We start from the raw sequence: 12389 nt of genomic DNA on the forward strand, positions 1-12389 counted from the left end.
CCATTTTAGTAGCAGTAACACACAGCGCAAATATTAGTAAGAGCCATATCAGAAGTACAAGAGGGACCAACCAAACGAGTGTTCTGCGAACCATACATCCATCGCACCTCATCCTCATCACATTTCGCTGCATCTAACGCTGCATGTCAAGGCTTGGTTAAACTCTCCGAATCTTATCTACCAAAAGTACAAAGCTATGCGGCACATCTACGTAAAATTTTGTTTAAGAAAACAACATCTTTTGCAAACCACGGGCAAATCAATATTCGCAATATGCAATAATCGTCCGCTGAAAATCCACGCTGAGTCAAAGAAGTGGACAAAAACAACGCCATTGGTCCATCAAGGTTGGGTGCGTGTTTTCCAAGACCCGCATCATCGGGCCCTGTTTAATTGATGGGACTCTAAATACACTCATTTCCTAAGAGTTCCTAAGATACGTTGCTGCCGCAGTTATTGGAAGACATCCCAATGACACACAAGGTAATTAGTTCGGTACCAACATGACGGACACCTCTCCCATTCCGAACATACAGGGTGAAGAAAATTTCGCGCAGTCGTACATCGCAGCGTGATTCCTCACATACTAGCAATACAAAAATGTCTCTCACAAAATTTCGTCCTGCGCAAAATTCCGGCCGTAAATGGACTTTAAAGATAGGCAGTCTGTCAACACTCTAATCACGTGTACGGTAGCTACCTCTGTCAACAAGTAGAAACAGCCCAGTGTAGGGGATGCAGTGGATGGCGTTTTGGGTCAGCATGCAGGAGGTCAAGGCTTCAATTCTCGGTCAAAACGTATTTGTTTTTATTTGCTAAATGTGATCTGCATGGTACGGTATCTGGTGTCTTAAACGTCACGCAGCGATTACAGTGGGTCAGTTCCTTACCACTAACACAAAAATGGATGTAAAATCGTTTTCACTGGTCAACTTTTAAAGAAGTCTTCTGCACGTCGTGTAGGCGAATTGTTTCACACCACTACATCTGCGTTCTAGGCGCTCAGTCCAGAGCCGCGCGAGTGCTACGGTCGCAGGTTCGAATCCTGCCTCGGGCATGGATGTGTGTGATGTCCCTAGGTTAGTTAGGTTTGAGTAGTTCTAAGTTCTAGGGGACTGATGACCATAGATGTTAAGTCCCATAGTGCTCAGAGCCATTTGAACTAGATCTGCTAGATTCCAAACCTGTTTTCTGTGTACCGTCCCCCAATCATCCTATTGATTACTACGAACAATTAGTCTTTTGCACGTTCAGGTCCATTATATTTCGTCATGGTCTTATGCCCCTCCACCCCCACCCCCACCCCCTTGAACCATGGACCTTGCCATTGGTGGGGAGGCTTGCGTGCCTCAGCGATACAGATGGCCGTATCGTAGGTGCAACCACAACGGAGGGGTATCTGTTGAGAGGCCAGCCAAACGTTTGGTTCCTGAAGAGGGGCAGCAGCCTTTTCAGTAGTTGCAAGGGCAACACTCTGGATGATTGACTGATCTGGCCTTGTAACAATAACCAGAACGGCCTTGCTGTGCTGGTACTGTGAACGGCTGAAAGCAAGGGGAAACTACAGCCGTAATTCTTCCCGAGGGCATGCAGCTTTACTGTATGGATAAATGATGATGGCGTCCTCTTGGGTAAAATATTCCGGAGGTAAAATAGTCCCCCATTCGGATCTCCGGGCGGGGACTACTCAAGAGGACGTCGTTATCAGGAGAAAGAAAACTGGCGTTCTACGGATCGGAGCGTGGAATGTCAGGTCCCTTAATCGGGCAGGTAGGTTAGAAAATTGAAAAAGGGAAATGATTCAACAAAGATGGCTCTGAGCACTATGCGACTTAACTTCTGAGGTCATCAGTCGGCTAGAACTTAGAACCAATTAAACCTAACTAACCTAAGGACATCACACACATCCACGCCCGAGGCAGGATTCGAACCTGCGACCGTAGCGGTCACGCAGTTCCAGACTGTAGCGCCTAGAATCGCACGGGCACACCGGCCGGCAGGGAAATGGATAGGTTAAACTTAGATATAGTGGGAATGACACTAAGCAGATTCAGAAGGATGTAGGTTGCAGTAAGTACTGAGAGATAAAGAAGCTTGCACAGGATAGAGTAGCATGGAGAGCTGCATCAAACCAGTCTCAGGACTGAAAGCCACAACAACAACAACAACAACAACAACAACATGGTCTTAAGTCACAAGTAGTGCTAACAATGTGCTTTGCGAATAATTTGCAAACATGTACAATGTAAATGTCGAATACATGTGGCTTAACAAGCGGTGTACACTATAGTATTGTATTGCAGACAGAATTCGACAAATAAAAATAAGTACGCTTCGGCCCAGACTCGAACCCTTGACCTCCTGCATGCTAACGTAAAACACTATCCACTACGCCAATGCACAGCACTACGAACATAATCTGGCACAGGCAGTTACCGTACGTATGATTACGATTTTGCCAGACTGCCAGTCTTTAACATCCATTTACTGCCCGAAATACGGACAGGACTAAATTTTGTGCCGGCCAGTGTGGCCGAGCGGTTCTAGGCGCTTCAGTCTGGAACCGCGCGACCGCTACGGTCGGTGGTTCGAATCCTGCCTCGGGCATGGGTGTGTGTGATGTTCTTAGTTAGGTTTAAGTAGTTCTAAGTACTAGGGGACTGATGACCTCAGATGTTAAGTCCCATAGTGCTCAGAGATATTTGAACCATTGTTTTGGACTAAATGTTGTGAGAGACGTTTATGTATTGCCAGTATATGAGGAATCGCGTTCCGAAGTCCGAGTGCTCGAATTTTTCTTCACGTTGTATAATGATACGCTCTCTCAATAGAACATTTCGAGATCATTGGAACAGCCGTTCAGGAAACGCAAAAGGGTCTACACGTCCACCAAACTTAACACCCGCGAAAATTAACACGTCTATTATGAAACACCGGCTACTCACGAAGGCGTACGCCGCGACCGCAATATACAAACTTTTATCGTTCCAACATCGCGGGGTCCAAGTGTGTGCTTCATTTCGTACCATACGGACCACGCCCTCAGCAAAACAAGTGTAGCTTACAAATACCTTATAACACGGGCTGTGCTACGTTATCTCCAGATGGCATTCAACGTACAGTATTGTTTCTCCAGAACCACTTTATGGCGTGTAGCAACATTTTCAGCACTTGGTATGATAATCGTGATAATAATCATTGGAAACGTTAACTAACTGACTTCTTTGCTCGCTTTTCGTGTAATAGGGCAGACTTTGGTGCAATCTCTTCTCCTGGCGGCGGAACAGTGGTTTGCTACGCTGTTATCTTGATACTATGTTATGTCGCTGAAGTTCTCTGAGAAGTTTCTTTCAAATGCTACAGATAAAATAAACTGTTCCATTAGAAAAAAAAAGGAAAGTTATCTTCGTAATTTGGCGACTGTAAACGATAAAAATCATTTACGAACGACAGGAACGCAACATTATCCGCTATAACTTTGCTCAAAACCGCACCTCGATATACACTAAGGGATCAAAAGTATCCGGACACCCACAAAAACATATGTTTATCGTATTAGGTGCATTGTGCTGCCACCTACTGCCAGATACTCCGTATCAGCGACCTCAGTAGTCATTAGACATCGTGAGAGAGCAGAATGGGGCTCTCCGCGGAACTCACGGACTTCGAACGTGGTCAGGTGATTGGGTGTCACTTGTGTCATACGTCTGTACGCGAGATTTCCAGCTCCTAAACACCCCTAGGTCCACTGTTTCCGATGTGATAGTGAAGTGGAAACGTGAAAGGACACGTTCAGCACAAAAGCTTACAGGCCGACCTCATCTGTTGACTGACAGAGACTGCCGATAGTTGAAGAGGGTCGTAATGTGTAATAGGCAGACATCTATCCAGACCATCACACAGGAATTCCAAACTGCATCACGATCCACTGCAAGTGCTACGACAGTTAGGCGGGAGGTCAGGAAACTTTGATTTCATGGTCGAGCGGCTGCCCATAAGCCACACATTACGCCGGTAAATGCCAAACTACGCCTCGCTTGGTGTAAGGAGCGTAAACATTGGACGATTGAACAGTCGAAAAACGTTGTGTGGAGTGACGAATCACGGTACACAATGTGGCGATCCGACGGCAGGGTGTGGGTATGGGGAATGCCCGGTGAACTTCATCTGCCAGCGTGTCTAGTGCCGACAGTAAAATTCGGAGGCGGTGGTGTTATGGTGTGGTCGCGTTTTTCGTGGAGGGGTCTTGCACCCCTTGTTGTTTTGCGTGGCGCTATCACAGCACAGGCCTACATTGATGTTTTAAGCACCTTCTTGTTTCCCACTGTTGAAGAGGAATTCGCGGATGGCGACTGCATCTTTCAACGCGATCGAGCACCTGTTCATGATGCACGCCCTGTGGTGGATTGGTTAGACGACAGTAACATCCCTGTAATGGACTGGCCTGCACAGAGTCCTGACCTGAATGCTATAGCACACCTTTGGGATGTTTCAGAACGTAGACTTCGTGCGAGGCCTCACCGATCGACATCGATACCTCTCCTCAGTGCAACACTCCGTGAAGAATGGGCTGCCCATTCCCCAAGAAACCTTCCAGCACTTGACTGAACGTATGCCTGCGAGAGTGGAAGCTGTCATCCAGGCTAGGGTGGGCCAACACCATTTTGAATTCCAGCCACGAACTTGTAAGTCATTTTCAACCAGTTGTCCGGATACTTTTGATCACATAGTTTATTTATTCATTCTCGTCTTATTTCGTCACCTCGAATACCCTCCTTACAGCGTGACGTAGCTACAACGTCACCAAGAGGGATTCCAACTCGCCGTGGGCACCATCAGAGTGTTTTGGTTCATCAGTGTAAGTGACGCATGCAAGCTTCCTAACCCGAACGTATACCATGACGTCACACGTACGTCGTTGATTGGGTCGGTTGTATACTGTCGTCCATATTCTGAGTTTCTGTCTGTAGCGATAGCGTGCCAGAGCAACATCGTTAGACATTCGTATATCTCTCTTACATCTGAGCCAGATAGTTTCTCCCTACAAACAGGTAGCAACCACATCGGGCGGCAACATCAGCCCACATAGAAAGTGGAGTGATTAGCCGCTGGACTCACTGGCGGATGCCACACGCATCTCCTTACACCTCTGTACCAGCTCGTAAGGAACAGATCGGTTTCTCTTTGTGCGTCGTAACTTTCTATCACTTTCTAACGTTTCAGATGTACCAACCTACACAGTGGGCGGCTGGGAATCTAAAGCTTGTGCCACAGTGTCTCGTATCGTGTGTTTTACTATATTCCGTAAAACCTGCATTTGTTTTTTTCTGAAAAACACATAAAAAACGCGACGCATCTTTAGAGTGACCCATTGCTTACACTACTGGCCATTAAAACTGCTACACCAAGAGGAAAAGCAGATGATAAACGGGTATTCATTGGACAAATATATTATACTGGAACTGATACGTGATTACATTTTCACGCAATTTGGGTGCATAGATCCTGAGAAATCAGTATCCAGAACAACAACCTCCTGCCGTAATAACGGCCTTCATACGCCTGTGCGTTGAGTCAAACAGAGTTTGGATGGCGTGTTCAGGTACAGCTGCCCATGCAGCTTCAACACGATACCACACAATTGACCAGAAGCTTTCAATTCGTGAGAGGTCTGGAGAATGTGCTGGCCAGGGCAGCAGTCGAACATTTCCTGTATCCAGGAAGGCCCGTACAGGACCTGCAACATGCGGTCGTGCATTATCCTGCTGAAATGTAGGGTTTAGAAGGGATCGAATGAAGGGTGGAGCCACGGGTCGTAACACATCTAAAATGTAACGTCCACTGTTGAAAGCGCCGTCAATGCGAACAAGAGGTGACCGAGACGTGTAACCGATGGCACCCCATACCATCACGCTGGGTGATACGCCAGTATGGGGATGACGAGTACACGCTTCCAATGTGCGTTCACCGCGATGTCGCCAGACACGGATGCGACCATCAAGATGCTGTAAACAGAACCTGGATTCATCCGAAAAAATGACGTTTTGCCATTCGTGCACCCAGGTTCGTCGTTGAGTACACCATCTCAGGCGCTCCTGTCTGTGATGCAGCGTCAAGGGTAACCGCAGCCATTGTCTCCGAGCTGATAGTCCATGCTGCTGCAAACGTCGTCTATCTGTTCGTGCAGATGGTTCTTGTCTTGCAAACGTCCCAATCTGTTGACTGAGGGATCGAGACGTGGCTGCACGATCCTTTACAGCCAAGCGGATAAGATGCCTGTCATCTCAACTGCTAGTCATACGAGGCCGTTGGGATCCAGCACGGCGTTCCGTATTACCCTCCTGAACCCACTGATTCCATCTTCTGCTAACAGTCATCGGATGTAGACCAACGCGAGTAGCAATGTCGCGATACGATAAACCGCAATCGCGGTAGGCTAGAATCCGACCTTTATCAAAGTCGGAAACGTGATGGTAAGCATTTCTCCTCCTTACACGAAGCATTACAACAACGTTCCACTAGGCAACGCAGGTCAACTGCTGTTTGTGTATGAGAAATGGGTTGGAATCTTTCCTCATGTCAGCACGTTGAAGGTGTCGCCACCGGTGCCAACCTTGTGTGAATGCTCATCAAAGCTAATCATTTGCATATCACAGCATCTTCTTCCCTTCGGTTAAATGTCGCGTCTGTAGCACGTCATCTTCGTGGTGTAGCAATTTTAATGGCCAGTAGTGTATTTATATCGTCTTCTTACTTTTACGTAATTCCATGTGAAACCCTGAAGGTAGCAGTGGTAAACTGCAGGGAGCGGACGTTATCTTTTTCGAACACGAACAATTTTCAACAAAATGGTAATTTTCTATAACAATAATTTCCCTCTTTACAGAAACACTTTGCACTCCAGAGAAGTATGGGAACACATAAGGCAATGCTTAGCCTGTAACTTCTCTTAGAGAATAGTTTACGAAAGGTAAACCTTAGCTTATAGCATTCGTGGATTTAGAGAAAGCTTAGCCTGCGCGGCTAGCCGCCCGGTCTAACGCGCTGCTTCCCGAGCGGGAAGGCGTGCCTGTCCCCGGCACGAATCCGCCCGGCGAATTAGTGTCGAGGTCCGGTATGCCGGCCAGTCTGTGGATGGCTTTTAAGGCGGTTTTCTATCTACCTCGCCGAATGCGGTCTGGTTCCCCTTATTCCGCCTCAGACTATGACGGTGATTACTGCGCAAACACTGTCTCCACGTACGCGTACACCATAATTACTCTACCACGCAAAAATTTGGTTACACTCGCCTGGAATAAGACGTTCCCGGGGTGGGGGGTGTTCCGAACCGCACAATGACCCTGGGTTCGGTGTGGAGCGGCGGTGGGGTGGGTGGACTGCTGTGGTCTGTTGTGGGTTTGTGAACCACTGCGGGCAACGCCGGGGACGAAGCCTCTCCGTCGTTTCTAGGTCCCCGGTTCATAGAGAAAGCTTTTAACAATGTTGACTGGAATACTCTCTTTAAAAATCAGGAGGTAGCAGGGGTAAAATATATGGCGCGAAAGGCTATTCACAACTTGCGCAGAAACCAGACGGTAGTTGTAAGAGTCGAGGGGCATTAAAGGGAAGTAGTGGTTCAGAAGCGAATGAGTGTAGCCTGGTTCCGATGTTATTCAATCTGTACATTGGGCAAGCAGTGAGGAAATCAATAAGAAACTGAAAAACGGAGTTAACGTTCAGGCGGAGGAATTTGGGACGTTTAGGTTTGCCGATGGTAGTGTGATTTCGTCAGAGGCAGTGAAGGACTTATTATGCACAGAGGTTTGGAAAGGAAATGTAACATGAACATAAACAAATCTGAAACAATGGTAATGAAATAGAGTCGAAGTAAATCAGGGTGCGTGAATAACACTAGGAAATGAGAGATCACGACTAGTAGATTAGTTTTTTATTTGGTCAGCAAAATATCTAATGATAGTAGAAGCAGAGGGATTATAAGCTGCAGACTGGTAATAACAAAGAAAACATTTGTAAAAAGAAGAAATTCGTTAACATCGTATGTAGATGTAACAGTCAAAAAATTTTTCCTGACGTTATTTGTCAGCAATGTAGCCTTGTATAGAAGTCGCACGTGGACGATAAGCAATTCGGACTAGTATATAGTAAAAGCTTCTGAGATGAGTTACTACGGAAAAATGCTGAAGATTAAGTGTGCAGTGCGGATAACAGATGAGGGTGTACTGAACTGAATCGGGAAGAAAGAAATTTATGGGGTAAAATAAGTGAAAGAAGGAACGGGTTGATATAACGCGTCCTGAAGCATCAGGGGATCATTACTTTGGTCGTGGAAGAAAGTGTGGGGAGGGGACGTAAAAGTTGCGTGTGTGTGGGGGGGGGGGGGAGGGGGAGGGGACCAAGGTGGTGGTGAAGGGACTTGGACAAGATGACTAGCATGATGAGCTGCATCAGAGCAAAGATTCGGACTGAATACCACCATCACAACAACAACATCTGAGGTCGTAAGTCCCCTAGAACTTAGAACTACATAAATCTAACTAACCTAAAGACATCACACACATCCATGCCCGAGGCAGGATTCGAACCTGCTACCGTAGCAGTCGCGCGGTTCCGGACTGAAACACGTAGAACCGCTCGGTCACCGCGGACGGCAGAACAGATACATTCGTATACAAGATCAGTAGTTGGTACCACTGTAAGGTATATGAAACAGTACTCCAACACTTTGCAGGGTCGACACCTTGATATATTGCTGCTGTTTCGAGGTACATATCGAGGGTTGTGGCGCAGTGGTCAGCAACATGTAATCGTACAGTGCTACCGGGCATCTAGGTTCAGCATTTCCACGGTATTCCCAAATCGCTCACGCAAACGCTGGGACGGTTCCTTTGAAACGCATGGGCGATTTAGTTCCTTATCGTTGGAATAATCCGGTCTTGTGCTCCGTCACTAATGATTCTGTAAGGTTTCCGTACGTTTTCTGGCATCGTAAATAATTCTCCTTTCCTCTACTAGGACAAAGATGAATGAGCGCGCTACACGTATAGAGGATAAGATCCTTGATTCTGTGTTTAATGAGATCTGTGGTGCACTTGGTCGCCTGTCATTTGTCAGCTCTGGGCATTCTTATTTGAGGCATAGTAGCCAGCAGTGGAGGTTTTAGAGAAGGAGCCACGCGGGAGTAGCCGAGCGGTCTTAGGCGCTGCAGTCATGGACTGTGCGGCTGGTCCCGGTGGAGGTTCGTGTCCTCCCTCAGGCATGGGTGTGTGTGTTTGTGCTTAGGATAATTTAGTAATTTAGGTTAAGTAGTGTGTAAGCTTATGGACTGATGACCTTAGCAGTTAAGTCTCGTAATATTTCACACACATTTGAGCAACATTTTTAGAGAAGGAGATTTCATACTAGTGAATCTGAGAGAAATTATCTGGCACAACTATGTTACTGAGTCTACTGTTGGAGAAGATTTTTTTGGAGCAATATTGCAAGGTGACAATGTATGCGCCAGAATGAAATGTTTCTTACTCAGGACCATTAATTGCCGGGCCTGTGGCCGAGCGGTTCTAGGCGCTACGGTCGAAGGTTCGAATCCTGCCTCGGACATGGATGTGTGTGATGTCCTTAGATTAGTTAGGTTTAAGTAGTTCTAAGTTCTAGGGGACTGATGACTATAGATGTTAAGTACCATAGTGCTCAGAGCTATCTGAGCCAGGACCATTGATTGAAGGAAATCTTTGTCCGTCAGGTAACTAATGCTATTCATGATTGGTGTTAATTTAATCTCTTCGTTTTTATTATGTCACAAATGACGCAATTGGTTGGAACCTCTGTAATGTTTCTATTGAGAGAATTTCGCAATTGTTAGGATCTTCTTATGTTCTACAGTCTTCTTAACAATAACCAGAATTTAATTTCTCAAGAACGACTTTCTTCAAAGCAAAATCTTCCTCCATCATTCTCAGTAAAATTTTGAATATTTTGTCATGTATGCATTGCCTCTTCTCAGTACAGTTTTGAATATTTTCTCATGCCGGCCGCGGTGGTCTCGCGGTTCTAGGCGCTCAGTCCGGAACCGCGAGACTGCTACGGTCGCAGGTTCGAATCCTGCCTCGGGCATGGATGTGTGTGATGTCCTTCGGTTAGTTAGGTTTAAGTAGTTCTAAGTTCTAGGGGACTGATGACCACAGATGTTAAGTCCCATAGTGCTCAGAGCCATTTTATTTTGTCATGTATGCATTGCCTCTTACGGCACACGAAGCCACACATTGTTTCTGACAGCAAAAAACTAATTTTGAAGTGAGTAGTTTATCTATTTTTTCTTTAACTGCTGCATCTGCTGATTTCAATTTGCTTTCGAGAACCTCAGTACACAAGAGACACAAAACGGCATCCTCAGCATGAGGTCAGTTATGTTTCAGAGCAGACCCCACTGTGCATACAGGGTGATCAAAAAGTCAGTATAAATTTGAAAACTGAATAATTACGGAATAATGTAGATAGAAAGGTACAAATTGACACACATGCTTGGAATGACATGGGGTTTTATTAGAACCAAAAAAATACAAAACGTTCAAAAAAAGACCGACAGATGGCGCTTTATCTGATCAGAATAGCAATAATTAGCATAACAGGGTAAGACAAAGCAAAGATGATGTTCTTTACAGGAAATGCTCAATATCTCCACCATCATTCCTCAACAATAGCTGTAGTCGAGGAATAATGTTGTGAACAGCACTGTAAAGCATGTCCAGAGTTACGGTGAGGCATTGGCGTCGGATGTTGTCTTTCAGCATCCCTAGAGATGTCGGTCGATCACGATACACTTGCGACTTCAGGCAACCCCAAAGCCAATAATCGCACGGACTGAGGTCTGGGGACCTGGGAGGTCAAGCATGACGAAAGTGTCGGCTGAGCACACGATCATCACCAAACGACGCGCGCAAGAGATCTTTCACGCGTCTAGCAATACTTTTTTTTGTTCTAATAAAACCCCATGTCATTCCAATCATGTGTGTCAATTTTTACCTCTCTATCTACATTGTTCCGTGGTTTACTAAGTTTTCAAATTTATACTGACTTTTTGATCACCCGGTACTTGTCAGCAAAGAGTACACGGTCAGAATTTTTCACGCATTGTGCTTATCAAGCAGATTAATTTACAGCGAACAGTGTAGGTAATATTAAACAGTTATTTTTTACCGAGGAGTATTGTATTTCTTAGATATTTCGAGCCAAACTTTGATGTTACGCAACTTTAATAACGTACTTCAAAAATGGTTCAAATGGCTCTGAACACTATGGGACTTAACATCTGAAGTAATCAGTCCTCTAGAACGCAGAACTACTTAAACCTAACTAACCTAAGGACATCACACACATACATGCCCGAGGCAGGATTCGAACCTGCGACTGTAGGGGTCGCGCGGTTCCAGACTGTAGCGCCTAGAACCGCTCGACCACCCCGGCCGGCAACAACGTACTTCAGTATTGAGTTACAGTTAAATGATTCTCACTAAGTACACTATTATTTTCTTTTGGGATATAATTAGATTTATTTTCATTATTTTAAATTTAGTATTTCAGCAAGTTTAGAGTTTTGTTTCACGATCCTGTTCAGATCCGCAACTCGGGGGCAGTCAAGAGTCAGTATTGCTCAACGGTTGAATACGATATCTGAAGCAGACGAGGAGAAAGTTTTTTGAAAAAAGAATATTCATTCTTTCATTTATAGATAAATTTATATAGAAAGTTTACAATCTCGATGACGACGGGACGTTAAACCGTAATGTTCCTCACTTCCTTCGAGGGCCGATTCGTTATTAACGTCAGTGTTGCCAATTATTTTGGCCACAGAGTGTAACAGCGTCTCTTTGACGCGGTGGGAGCCAGTTCTGGCAGAATCCACCGACACGCCACCCTGACGCTGCCGTCCAAGCATTTTGGGCTGCGTGGCACGCGTGTGCGTTTCTGACCGCGGTCACGACACGCATCTCGCATTCCCCACGCGGGGCTACGCGGCGGCTGATTCAGCGGGCGGCGGAAAAGGAAAGCGCTGTTGGCCTTTCTACAGCCGGACTCGAGTTTATCCCAGTCGCACAGCCGGTGCCGCTTTCGTTGGCAGCCGTGCTGTCGAATGCCGCGCATCGCGTGACCGCGCTCAACCAGGCTGGCCACTGCCAAGGTCGTGACTTCCGCCCATCCGCTACATACGGCGGACTGCGGCAAGCAATAGCCTGCGTTTCCACAGGCAGCGACTGTGACGTCACAGCGAGTGAATGCCGCATTCTACAGCACGGGCGGCCCGCTAATGCATTCAGCTCATCCCGCGGAAGAAATTAATGGGTGACAGAGAGATAAAGGCCGGCCGTGGTGGCCGAGCGGTTCTAGGCGCTAGA

The 12389-nt window shown here is 46.3% G+C and overlaps 1 protein-coding gene across 1 annotated transcript in view; it reads right to left on the reverse strand.

The window, feature by feature from the left end:
• Positions 1-12138, reverse strand: part of LOC124552663 (serine/threonine-protein kinase Warts-like) — a 121034-nt gene extending 108896 nt beyond the window's left edge. The window contains exon 1 of the mRNA XM_047126987.1: positions 11911-12138. Within this exon, the coding sequence (XP_046982943.1) occupies positions 11911-12138 (228 nt within the window). The remainder of the gene's footprint in view (positions 1-11910) is intronic.
• Between the last annotated feature and the right edge of the window lie 251 nt (positions 12139-12389).

The sequence above is a fragment of the Schistocerca americana genome, chromosome 10, assembly GCF_021461395.2.
Source record: "Schistocerca americana isolate TAMUIC-IGC-003095 chromosome 10, iqSchAmer2.1, whole genome shotgun sequence".
Lineage (NCBI taxonomy): Eukaryota > Metazoa > Arthropoda > Insecta > Orthoptera > Acrididae > Schistocerca > Schistocerca americana.